Below are 21,130 nucleotides of genomic sequence, written 5' to 3' on the forward strand. Positions count from 1 at the left end.
TTAGATAGGCTTTTATTTGCTACAAGTACATCAGTGAAAGGCTGGACTGGTTTCAGAACACCGAGGAAATAAAAAAAGAGAGGGCTGAGCTGATATTCTTGGGAGACTCCGTTTCTTCAAAGGATAAGTTTGGTATTTTTCCAAGTCTGTTACTTCTTCATAATTGTGGTTTTTGTATATATATATATATATGTATGTGTGTATATATATATATAGAGAGAGATATATATATAGAGATATATATATACAGTGAACCCTCGTTTATCACGGTTAATCTGTTCCAGACTCCACCGTGATAAATGAATTTTCGCGAAGTAGGATTCTTTCTTTATAAATCGAATATTTTCGCAGAGTATAGAAAACCTGTTTATGACCTTCTAAATACGTCTTTTAACATTATTAGAGCCCTCTAGACATGAAATAACACCCTTTAGTCACCGTTACACTCATATTACCCAATATATTAGACAAAATAAGACATATTAGACGTTACAAATATCATTATTACTAGGCTTACCCGCCTTTTAAGATAACTGACGTTTATCCTCAGTTTTTGTGCGCTCCATGTGTACATCAGGCATGTAAGTGTATGGAATGAAAACATCAAAGTGCCCATTCATAACATCTCCCGAAAACCTAAGTTTTTTTATCCCCTCGAGTGCCTGTCCAAAGTCATACAATGTCAGCCCGAATTTGTACCGCTAAAGACGGAGTTTCATGCACTAAATAAGCTATAGATGAGAATAAGCAAGCACCATCTCCCCTGATATTTACTACGCGGTGAGGCATTTGTACTCCATCAACATTAATTATTTCCAGAGACATAATTTTGTCTATTTTTCCAGCGCATCGCGCACAAAAGCAAGGGAAATATGGGAGCACCAGAACTCTGCTCACATCACGTCACTTCGTACCGCAAGTAGTAAGTCTGTGATAAGCGGAATACCGCTACACTTTGCACTCACGGGACAGAAGGGCAATCCCGATGGCTTTTATATAGTAGATTATTGTACTGTACATTTAATTACACACACACACACACACACACACACACACACACACACAGTTCTTACACAAAACCACTAACCTATGAAGGCACGACCTCAGTAGGAGAGTCTTAAGGTTAGGGCTGCACGATTAATCTTTTTTTTCTCATGATAACGATATTTATGACCCACGATCAGTTAATAAATATCGTCGCGATTTTACAGTATAAAGACCAAACTGTTTTTTATGGGCTGAGTTTACGGATTGGACTGCGTCACTATGACGTTACTGCGTCTAGATTGCAAGCACTTTCTGAAGCAGTAGAAGTCAATAGCAGCAATAACAGTCAGTCAGAATAAACATATGATGGCGGAGCAACGTGCAGAAGTGCGATCGTTAGTTCCTAAAAAGGGGTCATACTCGGTTGTCTGGAACTATTTCGATTTCGAGGAATGTGATGTTGATCAGGTACGAGTCTTGTGCAAACTTTGCTCCTGTTCCGTCCAAACGTCCCAAGGTAACACAACAAACCTCATCAACCACCTTAAAAGCCACCACAAAGTACACTATCAAGAATTTCAACGACTGAAGGCACAAACAGCAACAACAAAAAATTACCAGCCATCCACAACACAGACAACAATATCAGGGACATTGTTCAACGCAATACCATATCTGCCTAGCCAGTACCGCCGCTCCCTATACGCAGAGTACGCAGTCTGCATAGGGCACCAACTCCCAGGGGGGCACCATCCCAGCTGCTCAAAAAAAATCGTTTTTATATATTATAATAATAAATTAATATCAATAATATACATATACAAATAAACAAAAATATAAACGTATATATTGCATTTTACGGTGAACGCAGAGTAGGCTAAGCACACGTGATGACGCACGCGCCCTCACCTCTGTACCCAAATCTCTGGATTGCTCTGCGCATAGCAGTGACGCTCCCTGTAACTGTTGCCTCTGCTGAGCGAAGTTTTTCTAAAATGAAGCTCATCAAAACGTACTTGCGCTCATCTATGGCACAAGAGCGCATGAGTGGTCTGGCAATTGTCAGCATCAACTCTGAATTAGCAAAGGCTTTATCATATGAAGAGCTCATTTACGACTTTGACTCAATAAAAAGCAGAAGTGTGCCTTTGTAAATTTTGAACTTTGGAAAGCTCCAGCAGATGACAGTGTTGATTTTATTTCAGTTTATTATTGTTTATTTTATTTATTATAAATGTTTTATTTAAAGTGTAATTTTAGTTTGTATTTTTTGCTGTAGAGCTACAATTGTAATTTATAAATGATACAATTTATTTATGTATTTACTTTTATTTGAATAAAGTTCTATTTTGGCCCCTATAGTAGGTGTTTTTTTATTATTTTATTTTTACTTCCGTAATATTTGGGGGAGGGGGCACAAAAGTAAATTTCTGCTTAGGGCAGGGGTAGGCAACGTCGGTCCTGGTGAGCCGCAGTATGTGCAGGTTTTTGTTCCAACCCAGTTCCTTAACGAGAACTCAATTATTGCTGATGAAGCACATATTGCTTAAGTGACATTTTAATGCTTCATTTTAGTGGTCTCGCTTGTTAAGGTTCTCCAACCTTAATTGCTTATTTCAATCTTAAACTGCTGCATTCGGTGTTTTAATTGCTCCTTATTAGCAATAAGATGTAAAAGACAAAGCAGCCAGCAGTTCTCCAGCTAGCTTTTTTCCAATTACATCTGTGTGTGTTCATCATGCACTGTTTGATTTAATAAAACACTTAATAGAAAAATGTGACAGACTGAAAATGATCTGTTTTAGGCTTCATATCATTTGGATGATATCTTTGGAAAGGAAAAAAATCTACGATATAAGAGCCTTACATTGCACAGACTAACAAGCCATAAAATTAAATAAGGTCTGAGACTGGCAATGATTGGTTTCTAATTAAGCAATTGGGTTGGAATGAAAACCTGTAGCCACTGCGGCTCACCAGGACCGACGTTGCATACCCCTGGCTTAGGGCACCCATTTGGCCAGCAGCGGCCCTGTGCCTAGCTCGCAAAGACACCGGGAAATAACAGGCGATCACGTACCATATAGCCAAGGATATGTGTCTAATAACCACCGTGAGCAGTGAGGGGTTTAACAAAATGATTGCAACATTTGATAAAAGATATAGCATTCCCTCTCGCAACCATTTTTCCAATGTTGCGCTGCCCTCGCTGTATGTGAAATGCCGAAAAGAAATAGAAAGAGAAATTCTCAGGCTCAGCCTTGAATATTTTGCTGCCACGACCGACTTATGGTCAAGCAGAACTGCGGAACCGTATTTGAGCTTGACAGTTCATTTTATTGACCGCGAGTTTGAGATGAAAGCAAGTTTTTGCAACATTCGTTTTTCCCACAAGACCATACAGTGGAGTTTATTGCAGTGGGCCTCAAAGAAGCGATGTCCGCTTGGGGCATCACAACGGACAACGCAGCTAATATGATTAGGGCAGCATCTGTGAATAACTGGCCGAGGCTACACTGCTTTGGTCACAGACTTCATTTACCAAAGGAATAATCGTCATTATTAATCGTGATAAAAATTTTGAGCAAAATAATCGTGATAATCATTTTTTCTGTTATTGTGCAGCCCTACTTAAGGTGGTGCAGTATCTTCAGCAGGTGCATCGTTGTCTTCTTCCACTGAAGGAGTACTAGGAGTAGGCATTGGGTGTCTGGGTGCGCGGCTGAAGAACATCTTGATAGGCAGTTGCTGGCGCTGTCTTTTCATATGCGTGAGGAGGCTTTTGTAGGGTATTGCCATCTTTGATCATATCCCAAGAGTTTCACCTTCTCCTGGATAGTAAGCATCTTCCTCCGGCGCTTAGTTTTATTGTCTGAAGGCTTGGAAAAAGCAGCACATTTAGGAGCCATCGTGGGGCTTAGATAAAAGTTCTCAGAAAGCGCATGCGTAGTGACGTAAGTGTGTATGAGAAAAAAATCACGATAGAGTGAAGCCGCGAAAGTCGAAGTGTGATATAGCGAGGGACCACTGTATGTATGTATGTGTGATATATATATATATATATATATATATAAAATTTTGTTCTGAAGTGAAGCATTTTTTTTAAATACATTTAAAATAATTGTGAATTTCCCCTTGGGATTAATAAAGTATCTATCTATCTAAAAATAATTCCTTGACTGGATTCACAGGGTAATAGGTGAATGAAAAGCCTTAATATTAAGCAATATATGTCAATTTTTCAAGCAAAGACTCTAATCGAGTGTGGATCTGTGTCTTGAGATTCCACACATGTTGCAAAATGGTATATCCATGTTGTTTTAAGAAAGTAAAAATCCTCTGACTGTGTTGTTTTATGTAATTCCTTATTTAAACACTAATTTTGTGGTTCTCTGTCTTGGTTTCAAAATAACTAGACTCAGACATGGGTTAAAATGACACAAAGTAGCAAAAGTTAATTTTTTTTGTCACATGAATCGATGCAGGAGAATTGTACAATATTTTTCATTACAAATTCAAGTATCTAATCAGACTATAATGCAAAGATTTTAAGTAACATAAAATTAAAATTTATAGTAAACATACATTTACACTATGTATACAAGCTGGGTGTGTCTCACCTAAAAGGTTGAACTGTACAATGTTTTGCTTTGCTTGCTTTCAGGAATTTCTCTTAAGGGTCTGGCAGTATTTGGCGAGCACAGTGAGACTACGGGAGCAAAGTTTTAGTTCCAAGTATTAGTTTAGTTGCAATGGAGTGAGTGGACTCATGTGCAAAGGCGTATCTGTTGCAAATTTTATAAGAAGTGTTAAATATTTGTCATCTGGAATATCGTAAAAAAAAAAATGGAAAAACAAGATTATGCTTCAAGAAAAATCTCATGAAAGGAAAGAGTTGGCCTTTGGTTAGGAAAGTAGTTGGACTGAAGATGAACAGTTACTGTGTACCTCAAGGGCAGGTTGGAGATAACCAGAGCTAGTAGTAACCCTTAGAAACATATTTAGCAGCGCCATTGCAATGGATATATTTTAAAATGTGCACTGTGTTGGCAGACTTTTCCTCTGTTCTGATTTTAAGAGGCTTCTATAGATAATGTGTTTGCATTCTTGTACGTTTTTAAGTTAATAGTTTATCTATGCTCCTGGTTTGTTTAATACACTACAGTATGTAATTTACATTTTTGCTGAGATGTACTCAAGAAACGTTTTTGTATGCAATCCTATTTTGTCTTTATTTGTGCTTTGTTGTGTGTCGCATCTTTAAATTGTTACATGCACATGGCTCTTGATTTTAGTAGTAAGTGTTTCTTGCAGAAAAGCTGGTCTTTCAGCTTTGGTGTTCTCTCAGATCTAATTTCATAGAGAGCAGCTTTATAAAGGACGAGGTGGCACAACAGTCATACATGCAAATCGGTCAGTTCTTACTTCAACTTGCAAGGCTGCATTTACTTTATTTGCTGCAGAGCATCAGTAGGTTGTATAACCTATTAGTTGTTCCCTGAAGAAGGCCCATTTGTAATATTCTGAAATTTCCTTTTTTTTTTTTTCTCCAGTTTTCACTAACCTAAACTTAAAATTTAACGCTCTGACAGTTTACTGCTTAATTTTCACCATTTTAAGTAATTTGTTGCATTTCAAATGATTATATTTGAATAAAAATGGGACAACCAGAGGTGTGTTAAAACTTTTAGACTGGTGCTATATGTGTGTGTGTGTGTGTGTGTGTATATGTATATAGTTGTGTTAATGATGATAGTGGACAATCCAGAGTTTTGATTGTTGTGTTTGAAAGGGATGATGGGTGCCATTTTATCACATTTAAACTTGGACATCATTTACTGTATCAGTCTTGCCTGGTGTAAAAGTGGTTGTTTAGACTGTAAGAGAATTGGCTCAAACTGCGGTTACCTGGCCTATTCATTTTTGTATTTTTTTTTTTTTGTACTTTTATGAGAAGTAGCACACCTAATATCCTACTTACCCAGGCTAATGTTTTGATTGGGGAAAGCTTGTTAGGATTTGGATAGAAGTGTTAGTGTTAGAATTTCCCTAGAAATCCACAGTAGAGCTTCTATGTAGAGAGCAATGATTTTCTGTTAAATGGCTAGTTTGTACGTTTTTTTTTTTTTTTTTTTATGTTGGAAGAAGTATAGAATAAGTAGCAAGTTTGAGATACGTGTGGCTACAAGATTTTCCTTCATTAATTTCTCATTTAAACAAAAGAAAAAACATTGAAAATATATGAATTGCGTGTACTTTGACACTGCAATCTGGTGTCTTGTTAATTTGCATATTCATACAGCATGTTTGATTGAGGAAGTTGAAACGATGGCAAGATCAGTTGCCTTTAATACAGGGCCTTGCATTGGACTGATAACGTAATAAAGGCTTCACATTCATCCTCTGATAGTTGTGAGCACAGCTGAGTTGTTCATCCAGTGATCTATCCATTTCAGGGTTTTGGGAGAAAGTGCCTATCCCAGTTGCACTGGACATGACATAGAAACCAACCTTGGCTAGGTTTCCACCCTTGCATATCTGAATTGGCAGCAAAATGTTCATTCTAAAGCTACCACATTGAATAGACATTTCTGTGGCACGTCTCTGAGATAAAACGACATGTAGTGCATTAATGAAATTACATAAGCAATGAGATGCTAAAACAGCATACTTCATTGTTGTAACCAAATCAGGACAAATTAAATTTATCGTTCATTGGGTTTTGGAAGCTACAGTATAGTAATGTTTATCAGGATCACAACCAAAATGTGACGAGTATAGCGAAAGCACATGCAACACACACTTGAATGGAGCAGGACTGAATCACATGCAGTTACCAGCTAAAAGTTATTCCTGAAGTTAATCTCGGTCCACTTCAGAGGCTAATTCTGGATTGCAATACAGGAATAAGCAGTTCAACACAGCAGAGTGTAGTCCGTTTTGCAGAAATTCTGAAACATTGAGTTGACAAATTTGAATTCACAAAGAGAGCCTTAAGTTTAGGGCAAATCTGCAAAAACATATAACTGTTTTTAACTCTTCACTAATGGTTATTAACTGGCTAATGTCTCCTCTTGTACACTAAAATAAACAAATCTCACAGCAGCAAATTTCCCAGCCTGACAAAACAATCTTTACAGAGCTGTGTAAATCAAAACATCCTATTCATAAAGCTCCGATATGTTTATATTTTTAGTTTTTAAAATTCTTTTTGAGCAGTATTGTGTTCAGTTATAGCACAAAAAATTTCAGAATAGATTTACCACTTGCAGATGATAAGAAAAATTGTCATCCTCAAATAGTCTTTTACAAGCCAATGAAAAATAAACCCCCTCTTTGTCAAAATTATTTGTTGTTCAGGAATACCATGAAATTACCAATACGATTTTTTTCAGTCATGAAGAACATTTTTGTATTCATTAAGCTTGCTTGTTGTCATAACTATACTTGAAAACTTTTGCTGCTTGGAAGTGGGTGTAGTGTTTGTGTGCTATCTTTAGGTAGTAAAGGCACTGCAGTATAGCATCTTAATAGCAAACGGGTTGTTCATTTCCAGTTCTTTCTGTCTGGAGCGTTTTGATAATGTTAGCAGCCACATTTATTTAATCACTAGGAGTTCAGCAAATATTCAGTAATATTGTTAAGTTAAATATTTTTAGAATTAAAAAATGCTAATAAGAATAACCCATAATTATTTGGCAATTTTATAGTGAGAGAACCTCCGCATTCTTGTCAGTTAGTGCTTTAAATGCATATGAAGTGAGAGTTGTGCTACTACGCAACAAACACATTCTCTTAGTGAAATTTAGTTAACGTTGTAGCTCAGTTGCTGTGATGAAACCTTTTGGTACTGTATGGATTGCTGATTGTGTATTGCAGTCCTTCTCTTCATTTAAAATATCTTAACTAATAAAACATTTTTCAGATATTGTGCTCATTCTTTTTAAAATGCATTGTTTTTGGTAGACTGTGCAGACTAATTATTTGTTAGTGCTTATTGGAGCAGGTCCAATGGTTAACTTTATGCCTATGGTGCAGTGTTCTTTTGTGGCCAAACAGAATCGTATTAAACTTGTGTAAAATATTAATCCATCTTTAGAAAGCCACACTTAATGAAGCACTCTTGTTTATTTTCCTTTTGATTATGTAGCATTGTGTGAGCTGGAGCCCACAAACACAGTCAGTAGTGAGTGGCTGTTGCTGCAAGTAGAGAGTTTCTCCTTGGTTGTTGGGAGATCAGTCAGCATACATTGAAACACAAGTGGCGAGATGGTTTGGAGAAGTGGGGTGAAGCAGAGGTTAAATCAGCACAGGGTAGAGAGAGAGTATCTTCTACATGTATAATAGTACTGCAGGATGTTTGTTTTTTCTCCTTTTTAAAACCATATGTTTGTGTCATATTTTAGAAGTCATGTTGTATACATCAGTGATCAGTAAAATTTCCAGAATCTTAAGTTTCAGTGGAAGATACATTTAACATTGAAAAAACTGTGTGTACTTCCCAAGCCTTTTCCAGCAGAAGTTTGTTGTACAGCTTTGATTCAAAACCCGTGCTAATGTTGGTGATGCACCATCTGTTGGAATGAAAAATGCAGTGCATTTTATTACTAGCCTCGCAGTTAGGAGACCCAGGTTCGCTTCCCGGGTCCACCCTGCGAGGAGTTTGCATGTTCTCCCCGTGTCTGCGTGGGTTTCCTCCAGGCGCTCCGGTTTCCTCCCACAGTCCAAAGACATGCAGGTTAGGTGGATTGGTGATTCTAAATTGGCCCTAGTGTGTGCTTGGTGTGTGGGTGTGCTTGTGTGTGTCCTGCGGTGGGTTGGCACCCTGCCCGGGATTGGTTCCCTGCCTTGTGCCCTGTGTTGGCTGGGATTGGCTCCAGCAGACCCCCGTGACCCTGTGTTCGGATTCAGCGGGTTGGAAAATGGATGGTTGGATGAATTTTATTACTACATGCATTCCAGTAAGTGGTGCACTGCAAATGTTAATGCTGAATACACTGAGGTCTATGTTAATTAGATTTCAGCTAGTCTCAGACAAATAGTACATGTAGGCGTTTGCTTTTAATTTGCTTTCTTAATATTGTGTAGCCTAGAACTGGATGTGGTCAAGAGGATTTTGTAAACAGATGTGCTCATATTTGTAGATTGCAGTTTTTAAAAGCTAATTTCTGTAGAAATGTAGACTAACAGTTATAAGGTTGTATAACCCTTCTGCTACATACTCATTGTTTGAAGAATTTTTTGTTATTTGAAAGTTATTTTTTTTTTTAACCAAATGCCATTTAATTGCTTGGATGCTAATGCACATTGTTGAGATACACTGATTAAAATTAACATTATTATTATTTTAGCAGAGCATATAGACGGACGTCTAACCTATGTAAAAGATAATAAGTGGAAAAAGGCAGAAATGCCACAAAGTTAAACAATGTTGTTGCAGGGCCCTAAAAAAATAAATCGTGTCACAATTCAAGCATACTTATAAAATTATCAAATATCTCAAGCGTAGTAGTAGTAATTTTGTCATGTGTACAGAGTACAGTGAAATTCTTAGTTAACGGGTGGGTGACAGAAGACGTGGCACTGCATCCTACTCCTTTTTCTTAACCATTGTTAAAATTGTATTTCAAATTGTCCACCTTTTAGCATATACTAGGGAATGTAATGTAGCTTTTTTTAATGGATTCTGATTGAAAATGTGAGCAACCCAAATGTAAGCACTAAGCAGACCTGTTGCCCCCCTTTTTAATAAAGCCAGCCATTGCTTGTGTTTTGGATTTTCTATTTAGAAGCCGTGGGAAAAAAACTGGGAAGCAAATAGATTGACTCCATGAATGCGTTTATCTTTAAGTATACTTCCTTGCCCACAGCTAATATAAATACAGGTGCTGGTCATAAAATTAGAATAACATGACAAAGTTGATTTATTTCAGTAATTCCATTCAAAAAGTGAAACTTGTATATTAGATTCATTCATTACACACAGACTGATGTATTTCAAATGTTTATTTATTTTAATGTTGATGATTATAACTGACAACTAATGAAAGTCCCAAATTCAGTATCTCGGAAAATTTGAATATTGTGAAAAGGTTCAATATTGAAGACACCTGGTGCCACACTCTAATCGGCTAATTAACTCAAAAAACCTGCAAAAGCCTTTAAATGGTGTCTCAGTCTAGTTCTGTAGGCTACACAATCATGGGGAAGACTGCTGATTTGACAGTTGTCCAAAAGACGACCATTGACACCTTGCACAAGGAGGGCAAGACACAAAAGGTCATTGCTAAAGAGGCTGGCTGTTCACAGAGCTCTGTGTCCAAGCACATTAATAGAGAGGCGAAGGGAAGGACAAGATGTGCTAGAAAAAAGTGTACAAGCAATAGGGATAACCGCACCCTGGAGAGGATTGTGAAACAAAACCCATTCAAAAATGTGGGGGAGATTCACAAAGAGTGGACTGCAGCTGGAGTCAGTGCTTCAAGAACCACCAGGCACAGACGTATGCAAGACATGGGTTTTAGCTGTCGCATTCCTTGTGTCAAGCCACTCTTGAACAAGAGACAGCGTCAGAAGCGTCTCGACTCTGGACTGCTGCTGAGTGGTCCAAAGTTATGTTCTCTGATGAAAGTAAATTTTGCATTTCCTTTGGAAATCAAGGTCCCAGAGTCTGGAGGAAGAGAGGAGAGGCACAGAATCCACGTTGCGTGAGGTCCAGTGTAAAGTTTCCACAGTCAGTGATGGTTTGGGGTGCCATGTCATCTGCTGGTGTTGGTCCATTGTGTTTTCTGAGGTCCAAGGTCAACGCAGCCGTCTATCAGGAAGTTTTAGAGCACTTCATGCTTCCTGCTGCTGACGAACTTTATGGAGATGCAGATTTCATTTTCCAACAGGACCTGGCACCTGCACACAGTGCCAAAGCTACCAGTACCTGGTTTAAGGACCATGGTATCCCTGTTCTTGATTGGCCAGCAAACTCGCCTGACCTTCTATGGGGTATTGTGAAGAGGAAGATGCAATATGCCAGACCCAACAATTCAGTAGAGCTGAAGGCCAATATCAGAGCAACATGGGCTCTCATAACACCTGAGCAGTGCCACAGACTGAGCGACTCCATGCCACGTGGCATTGCTGCAGTAATCCAGGCCAAAGGAGCCCCGACTAAATATTGAGTGCTGTACATGCTCATACTTTTCATGTTCATACCTTTCAGTTGGCCATCATTTCTAAAAATCCTTTTTTTGCATTGGTCTTAATCGATATTCTAATTTTCCGAGATACTGAATTTGGGACTTTCATTAGTTGTCAGTTATAATCATCAACATTAAAAGAAATACATCAGTCTGTGTGTAATGAATGAATCTAATATACAAGTTTCACTTTTTGAATGGAATTACTAAAATAAATCAACTTTTTCATGATATTCTAATTTTATGACCAGCACCTGTATATGGTTTATTAAAGTGGTAGTGTTAACAGATGTTAAGCCAAAAGGTGAGTGGTTGCCTTGTTAGCATCCACATGGCCTGAATTTCATTAGCACTGGTGGGTAAGGTGGGAGATTCATTAATAACAAATTGAGTTTATAGAAATTGACATGATCAAGATGGACTGTCTGATTCATTTGACTGTGTGCACTAAGGATGTTAAATTAGCCAAAAATTAAGTGTTCAAATGTTCATAATAAAAAGGTATATTCAAGCATAGATTAAACATTCTAGGTATTACATGTATGTTTGTACTGTGTGTACATTTATACTACTACTTTACATTTATACTATTTTTTACTTGTGTTGTTTTTATATTACATGAAGTGCTTAAACTTGTAGTGTTATTTAGATGCAGTTTACATAATTATGTGCTTTCACTGCATTTTAGTAATGATTATTTTGTCTTCAAAACCCCAACTTATTATTTTGTGTTTCATGATCTGTTTTCAGCAATGAAGTGTACAATTTGAGCAGCCCCACTAATTGTGTGCCTTTGTGATTTGTGTGCTATTGTTTGCGTATTACATATTGTATTATTAGATTCACCTCATGCTTCAGATATTAGCTGAGCCACACAAATGTTTGGCCAATATGAAGGTTGTGAAATTAAATACATGTTATTTTAGAATTAAGCTTTAGACTAACAACATGTACTAAGATAGTCACACAAATTGAAACTTCCCTAGAGTTTTATTTCCCTGTATTCAATGCAGCTGTTTCCTGGTAACCTCGGCTGAATGTGCTGGTTAGACAACGGATGGATTGTTGGACAGACAACAGTAGCCATGTCATTACATTTAAAGAATGAATACAAATTCATTCTTATTTTTAATTCCCTCATCCAAATATGTGATACTACAAGCAAAAATAGTTGCAGGTGATAGCTGATTGTGCATGCCTTGAGATTGCAATGATACGGTCAAATCATCCATATTAGTAACCGAGAATGCTAAACCGGATGATGGACGCAGGCACATCCGGCCATGGGCCGTAGCTGCAAAAAGACGTACTGCGCAGGCGCAAAAAGAGTCCGCGAGAGTCGGCTGAGGAGCCGAGAAAGGCGGACAAAAGAGGGCGAGAAGAGGCGGATGAGGGGCCGCGAGTGGCGGACAAGACCACAGAAAAAAGGAGTGAGCACATACAAAAAGGAGAAATGAGGCGCAAAGTCAAATGCAGGAAAAGCACGAAACACATTGCACACGAAACTAGACCCGAAATAAAAAAAAAAAAAAAAAAAAAAGAGGCTCGCGCACAACAGCAAGGCACATCACCCCCCCCCCCCCTTACAGGCACCGGACGGGACACACACCAAGAGGGGGATTCAACAAGCCCATGGAACACAAAAAAAAGAACACAAAACCACCCCACAGACCCTACAAGCGAGGGACGGGACACACACAAAGAGGGGGATTCAACAAGACACAGGAACACAATAAGAAAGAAGACGCTCGCGCAACAACAATCCTCAACAATCCCCCACCCCCCCCCACCCACATCCATAAGAAGTGACACCCAAAGCCACATATTCTAAAGTGAACGTCAGCACCTTCACACTAGACAGCATAGGTGTCAGCATTGGTGGATCTCCTTACAATAAAGCACTATTAACCGTTCAACTGCAGAAAAGGAAACATATTAACAGTGACTGCGACCCTCATTATTACTTATCCATATTTCGGATGCTGAGAAAGAAACAAGTCATGAATACACGGTCACGGGTACAAAACGAAAAGGAAAGGATAACAGGAACAAACACACGAACACGAAAGAAACAACAAAATAGACGGCTATGCAGCATAGGTGGATCTCATTACAATAAGGCACTATTAACCGTTCAACCGCAGAAAAGTCTCCATATTAACAGTGAGTGCAATACTCCTTATTACTTATCCATATTTCTAAAAGAAAAAATGTCTCGACTCCAAAAACGCAAAGCTCAACTAAAGCTTCTAACTAACGATGTACCTAAAAGTAAAAACTTTATGAACTGCGTTAGATCCTACAATAGTTCATTTGCTTTTAGTAAATATCAGGCCACCAAAAGGCAATGGCCCATACTGCTTTCCCATATGTGCACAAATACTGCATCGCATTGGAACAGTGCACCCTGAAACAAATCAACAACGCAAATATGCACAAATCTACATCCTAGATCCACATGACGCAAACTATCAATCAAAGTGCTGCATCGCAACAGGCACGGATTCAAAACGAAACACCTCCCGTCTCAGACATACGTTAACGGCAAGGAAGGCTACAACGGGCTTCTCACACAGCACAGGCAAATCGATTACAGCTCCAAAACAACACGTCCCAAATACTACATATGCAACAACGCGCCTCTCAAACGGCACAAGCAAAACATACACCGGGAAAATTCATTCGGATTAATGAATGTCATTTGCAATCATTGTCATTCAGTTCACTTCCCTGAAGAAACAACTGGCAATACAAGTAATACATTTAGACGTTGTTGTCAAAAGGGTCAAATTAGACTGTCTTCTTTACATTCATATACTGAATATCTACAGAAGATTCTAACTGACGATGTACCTGAAAGTGAAATCTTTATCAACTGCATTAGATCCTACAAATCGGTATCCACTATGAACATTAACGGTGGCACTGCATGTGACATCCGTCTTCAAAAAATGTTGTTTATTGATGAATGTACAATGGCATGAAGTCACTTACTCAACACCATTCATAAACTTCTACAAACGTTTATGAATAATAATATTCGATTTGGAGGAAAGGTACTTTTATTAGGAGGAGATTTTAAACAGTGATTAGCTATTCTTCCAGATGCCATGCACTCAGCTATTGTTCAGTGCACCTTAAAATACGCAGACAATTGGCATTGCTTTCAAAAGATACAGTTAGTAAAAAAGATACGATGTCCAGAACCAGATCATAACAATTGCTTATTACAACTGAGAGATGGTACACTCACCAATACAGATGGACTTCAGCCACATATTATTACAATTCCTCAAGCCTTTATCTGCGACGACTTAGTTACAGAGAGATTTGGAACAGCAATCTCATTAGACCAAATGCCCCTTTTAACACAACGCACTATATTATGTCCAAAAAATATTAATGTGGAAAACATAAATACCCAAGTCATTCCATTACTTCCTGGAGAGACACAACTCTTTCTAAGCTCTGACAAAGTTGACTCTGATCACGATAATGACCATCTTCATTGACCTTACAAGTTCTGACCTGGAATTACCTTTTACACTTAAACGGCGTGTACAAAGAAATTTTCCAATAAACCTTTACACTGTGCCACACACTTTATTGTTTGCTTTCTATTTGCATCATCTACACCGTCACACTATTCTATATCTCATTCATACATCACGCTCTTTGTCATTCCCAACACCAGGGGTTGGCGAGCGAAGCGAGCAGGGGGCGGAGCCCCCTAGTATATTTATATATCTGAACCAATTCCATAGTGGAATTAAAAATAATAACTGAAGTTTTTTTTTTTTTTTTTTGCACCCTGAAAGAGCAGTTTGCTTTTCCTACAGGATTTTTAAACCATACAGGATTTTTAAACAATTGGTGCAGTTCTCACAGTCCTGCACTGAAATTCTAGCCTTAGCCCATTAGTTCAATTATGCCCTGTTTTTAGACTAAATGCTCAGGGAATGATGAGGTAACTATAAGAATTATTTAACATGGAAAAGATATACTAGGCCATACACCAGAATTTAAGTATAATTTAATTTGCCTCCAAATGTTGTCTCTAGAAATTGCATCTCATCTTGTGAAAACCACAGCTCTTATCCTGCTGCAGATTTATTGCATTTTGATTGGCCAAGAGGACTGGAGGAAATAGGAAGGCAAAGTAGAATGGATAAATCGATCTTTTTTCCCCCTCACAAAAGTAGCCAGTCAATACCTGTGTAGTTTTTAGCTATTTAGCCAGTGACTGTCTGTTAGGAAACTAATTTTAGCTTTTAAGTATGAATAAGGGTTAACAGATGAATATTGAGTTAATTGGAGAAAAAGACTTTAGTCAATTTCAGAATATCATAAATAGAAATCTGATATTACCAGTGCACATTTATCTGTTTGACCAAAATAACTTGGAGAAATAATCCATTGCTACATTAAAAGTACTGTTAACCAGTCAGGTTTTATTTAATGTCAAAGTGGATAGATATGTTGTGAACACACACACAAATAAACCTAGGTAAACTGGTGCTTAGCTACTATTAACATTAGTTACCTATTTTTATTTTTTATAATGTTCGGGGAAGGCCAGCTTCTTAGTCTGTTGAGGTTTATATCACCAGTGGAAATTACCCTGTCAGTTGTTACAAGAACAATAGAAAATACAGCAATGGACACTTCTCTCTGCGGTGGGCTGGCGCCTTGCCCGGGAATTGTTCCTGCCTTGTGCCCTGTATTGGCTGGGATTGGCTCCAGCAGACCCCCTGTGACCCTGTGTTAGGATATAGCAGGTTGGACAATGACTAACTGACTGACACTTCTCTGCTGTAATCCTTACTGAAGTTTGTTATTGTGATTGCACCTTCAGTCACCATCTCCCACCGCATCCAGTGGTTACAGTGCGTCATTACCTGCAACTTTGCAGGCACTGATGACTTCTTTCCATATTTTTCCTTTACACGTTTTTTTTTCCTAGACTTCCGCCACATAATATACATATAATTGGGCTGGGCGGTAAAAGATAATTATTGTGAAATAACTTTTCCTACGTAGAAACATAAGACATGGTCGATAGAAAGTCTATAGAGCTCATACCATCCATGTTTTCACAGACAGCACAAACAGCCAATGATTTTGAGAATAGTGCAGTGCCGAACCAGTCATGTTGCTGGAACAGAGTTACAGCCACATCCGGTTAGGTTGATATACACAACACGGAGTGTAACAGCTGGCAGCAGCACACATGCATGCCAGTATGTCAGGAGTGGGAGAGAAAGAACAGAGAAAATATTGACAGAAAATGTTAATGAAAACTTGAAAACAATCAGCATTACCAAAGAAGGCACACAAGCAGACACAGCCCAAGCTCAAAAGACAGGGACATTGTTGAAAAGAAGGGTCTGAGGAATTTGGTAGTCTAGAGATATTTTGGCTGTTTAAAGTCTGACAAGAAGAATAGTAGTGTGCACTTTGTATCTAACAATCATTATTTAAAGCCCACACATTACATTTAAAGAAACATGAAACAATAATAAAACATATATTGCAAATCCTTCTACAAATACTAATATTATAATAAGTAAATTTCATTGTGTTCCACAGTTTTAGCATTCATTGGTCTATTAGATTAAATCATTGAAAAATATGAAAACAAAAAGCTTGTTACGTTGGAACCTAGTGTGCAGGTGCCCTTTCCATATCTTTACTTCAGTATGGGGTTGTGATAGAGGAAAATTACAAATTTCTGTCAAAGCAGCTATTGTGCTTCCATTTTTGGTTACTGGCAGGTACTTGGTACTTGAGGCTCTACTCATGAGGATAAGCTCATCTGGCATCTCCACCAAGAAACTGACTGCAGGCCCCATCCTAGAAGGCCCTCCATTGGAGCACTCTCTGAACTCCTTAAATATCAGTTCAGTCACCTGAACCCAGTTAGAAATACGGTATAAAAATCCATTCACTATAAACATACGCTCCCACTGGACAGCAGATATTAAAATAATACGTTTGTGACACTTTTTCTTGAAAATTATAATAGGTGCCTGTACAGGACTAAATAAGTTGGTATGTTAAGCCTTTTTTCCTTTCATATGGCTGTCTTGATTTTTGCTCAGTGCATTCTAACATTAGGTTTGGTATCAAGAGATTAGTTCTCTACAGAAAGGAAAATTAAAAGATTGAGTAGACTTTAATAGATAATTATGATTTTAGAATACAGCATGTGATGATGGCTTCCAGAATGTATGAGTGTTGAATTTTAATATATCTGCATGTTTACTTTTAGTTTGCCATCCTTGTGACATTTAAAACATATTTACTTTTTCTTTTTTGAAGGTTCCTCTCTTGCTGTGATAAGGAGCTGGGACAATGTTTTATGCCCACTTCGTGCTTAGCAAGAGAGGGCCGTTAGCCAAAATTTGGCTAGCGGCCCATTGGGATAAGAAACTCACTAAAGCCCATGTGTTTGAATGCAATCTGGAGAGCAGTGTGGAAAGCATCATTTCTCCAAAGGTAAAGATGTACCTTGAGTTTTTTTTCCCCTTTTATTTAAATGTTATATATGAGAATTTATTATAAAAGTATGGAAAAAGTAATGTAAAATCTTTTTTTATTCTTTAGGTAAAAATGGCTTTGAGGACTTCAGGCCACCTTCTCTTGGGAGTTGTTCGGATTTATCACAGAAAAGCTAAATACCTCTTAGCTGACTGTAATGAGGCATTTATAAAGATAAAAATGGCTTTTCGTCCAGGTAATGTGTATATAACAGTTACTCTGTAGTGTTTAATTTGTAAATACAGGACCTTGAAATGTGTTGGCTTTAGTTTATGTGGCATGTGTATGTTGCTAGAAAATCACAATATAAATTTAGTCAAGTCTGTATTCAATTCAAAACTTCTATTGTACAAAAGTATGTACTTCTGAGACCTAACTGAATTTGGGTACTTCTATATTTAGGTCTTTGTAAATGTACCTTTTTTTTAAATTGAAATTTGGGTTGAGTGTTTTTTAATATTAATGATTAACATTGCCTCTTGATTTTGTAACAATGCTTTTCAATCCCCGACATTAAAGTTGTGCATTGTCTGTGAGTTCTCAAGTTAATATTCCATTATGTTGTTTTATCCTATGTAGAATTAAATACTAATGTTCTTTGTTTATCTGTGTATAGTACCTTCCAAGAACAATGGGAACATTGTTGTTTTGGGTTTTTTTCTTTTCAGGTGTGGTAGATTTGCCAGAGGAGAACAGAGAAGCTGCATACAATGCAATTACTCTTCCTGAAGAGTTTCATGATTTTGATCAACCATTGCCTGATCTAGAGTAAGGCCTGCTTACTTTTAAGAACTAATCCAGGTTACTTGTGTGACACTTCTAACCATGTGCTGAAAAAAATTACATTTAAATGTCATAATGTAAATTTTCACCTTGGAAACAAAATGCAAAATATATTTTAATTGGTTTTCCCATTATAACATACTTTTCACCTTTTTTTGTTGTGTTTAAGTTTGAATTGGTGTCTGTTATTTTTTCGTGCATCCTTTGTGTTATTGACACTTAGGTGCTTCTTGCAAGCCTAAGATTTAGCTAAAACGTTTTGACTCTATAAAGAACTAGTAGCATTAAAAAATGTACTAGTCCTCCTATTAAATTTGTTGTTTGTACATACCAGACAAGTGGCGATGAACAAAAAATATTTTGTACTTATAACAATTTTCTGTAGAGTTTTGAATTAACAAAGCAATCCTCTAAAGTCTGTGTCCATTTATAAAACCACATCGCCATACTTAAAATTGAATCAAATGTGTTGTGTTTATTCCAAATTCCTATATTAGTTATCTACAGTTTCATTTTGGCTTGTCATACTGCAAGTTAGAAACATCTGTTATTTGGATAAATCACAATTTGAATTTTCAGATATCTGATTTTATTTTTGGAAATTGAAACCTGACTGAGTTTAGATTAGATTTACAGATATCTTTCAGATCTGAAAATACATCTTAACTATAATTTTGCTATCTTAAATGCAGTATTATCTAGTCAAATCTAATTGTGATTAAAACTAGCCCAAATTACTCTTTTAATTTTGAATGGTCACAATATAATTACAAATTTGTAATTTGCATTTCTGCTTGTCAAAGTGTTGTTAAAGGTATCTTGAACTAAATACTTCATGATTGCCAATGGATCTAGTCACAAAGTTGTATACATCTTTCTTACTCACCTGCTCAAAATTATGTTCTGTATATTTAAAGTGTACTACTTGCTCTTCAGAATGTAGTTCTGATTGGTGAAATGAAGAGTTAATTAAATGTTTTATGTGTGGGGGCCTCCTACGCTCAGTGGGAAGGAAGAAAAAATTTACTTGCAAGCATATACAGTCTGTTTGATTAAAGATCTTGATATGTTTTCCCTCGGTATTTTATAATGTGTTGCAGTGAGTATTGAAAATGGTATCACATTAGCTATTGCTTACCATGTTATTGGTATCTAATTTCAGCTGCTTGTTAAAATAAAGAACCAATTAAGTACATAACAAGTGAGTCAAATTGAAGCCAAATAAATTAAAATAAAAGCCACCACTGCAGTTAGTGTGTTTAAATATTATAAAATAAGCACTGCCTAGACACGGCTATAGGAAGCCCTCTGTTTTAATTTTAGGTAAAATAAAAATGTCAGATTTTGAAGTTGGTCCTAACTTAACCCTGTAGCCACAGTAGACAGTATTGAGCAAGTTTGCAAACTGTACCAATTTAAATGACCTATAAAAGTGGTTTGCTGTATCTGTCTGTAGATGTAGATTTTAATTTTAATAAATGTATTTTGGTGTTTTTTTTTTTTTTTAAGTGATATTGATGTTGCCCAGCAGTTCTCACTGAACCAGAGTAGGGTGGAAGAAATTACTATGAGAGAGGAGGTAACAACCCTCAATCTGTTGCAAGATACTGACTTTGGTAAGTGACAAGTGTTGTTTTATGCAAATTGGGCTGTGTCTGTGAAGGATGCAAGACACACTAACTGCAAGCCTTCTTAATTTTCATTCTAAATTCTAATAAGTTTATCTGTCATAGTATAAAATCTCTGATTATGATGCTTTTCATAATGTTTGCTAAGAAAAAGGGGTTACGAAAGTAAATATTTTGGTACAAGTGGTTTAATATAACACTTGGTGTTACACCATGCTACTTGAATACACTGACCATTTGAGTGCCAAACTGAAGAATTGTAATTTTGGAGCAAAATGCTGCTGTTCTGACCTAGTAAATGATCTTCACTATCAAGTTATCTGGAACTATTCTAGAAACGCACAAAACACACACAAGCAACACTGTTGTTCCTCCAATGTACTGTAAAATGCATCAAAATCTTAACATTTATTAGACTTTGGACAACAACATTTATATAGCACATTTCAATCTTCAGATGTAAATACAGATAACTTTTGAAAATAAATACATCACTTTTTGGTAGGCTTTAGTGGTCATCTAAATTTTCAGGCATTTAGGCACATTTTGGAATTTAACTGCCTGTTTCCACGTTTCACTAGAGTTTGTTTTCCCTCGGATGATAATACATTAAATTACAAAAACAGAAAAACTCGAGCTACAAACAGCTGTTATTTAAATAAAAAAAGTGTTTGGCAGAAGCACGAATTGGCACTTTGGGTAACAAACAGTAAATGTGATAATGTAATAATCACCTCATTAATTGGGGGAAAAAATAAATTAGTTGTGCCTGCCTGCCTTTGTATAAAAAGAATTAAGTGTATTAAATCTTTCTTCAGCTTTGCCAACATGATTTATAAGAGGATGTTTAGGTACTTGGTTAAATATACTCACTGTGGAGAAGATCCTTTCTTTTACAGTGATGACTGCAGGCATGCAACAGTAGACATTTTGCTATGCTTCATAATTTCAAGTACCTGATTTTAATCATCTTCCACCAGGAATTATTTTATAGATTTTGCA

At 37.1% G+C, this 21,130-nt stretch overlaps 1 protein-coding gene across 2 annotated transcripts in view; it reads left to right on the forward strand.

The window, feature by feature from the left end:
• rad21b (RAD21 cohesin complex component b) overlaps nucleotides 1–21,130 on the forward strand; it is a 36,718-nt gene that overhangs the window by 3,107 nt on the left and 12,481 nt on the right. For both annotated transcript variants that reach the window (XM_028817545.2, XM_051935981.1), the window contains exons 2-5: nucleotides 17,499–17,675; nucleotides 17,784–17,913; nucleotides 18,386–18,485; nucleotides 20,010–20,116. In XM_028817545.2, the coding sequence (XP_028673378.2) occupies nucleotides 17,532–17,675; nucleotides 17,784–17,913; nucleotides 18,386–18,485; nucleotides 20,010–20,116 (481 nt within the window). In that variant the 5' untranslated portion in view covers nucleotides 17,499–17,531. The remainder of the gene's footprint in view (nucleotides 1–17,498; nucleotides 17,676–17,783; nucleotides 17,914–18,385; nucleotides 18,486–20,009; nucleotides 20,117–21,130) is intronic.

Source organism: Erpetoichthys calabaricus, chromosome 13 (assembly GCF_900747795.2).
Source record: "Erpetoichthys calabaricus chromosome 13, fErpCal1.3, whole genome shotgun sequence".
In the NCBI taxonomy this organism is placed as follows: domain Eukaryota; kingdom Metazoa; phylum Chordata; class Cladistia; order Polypteriformes; family Polypteridae; genus Erpetoichthys; species Erpetoichthys calabaricus.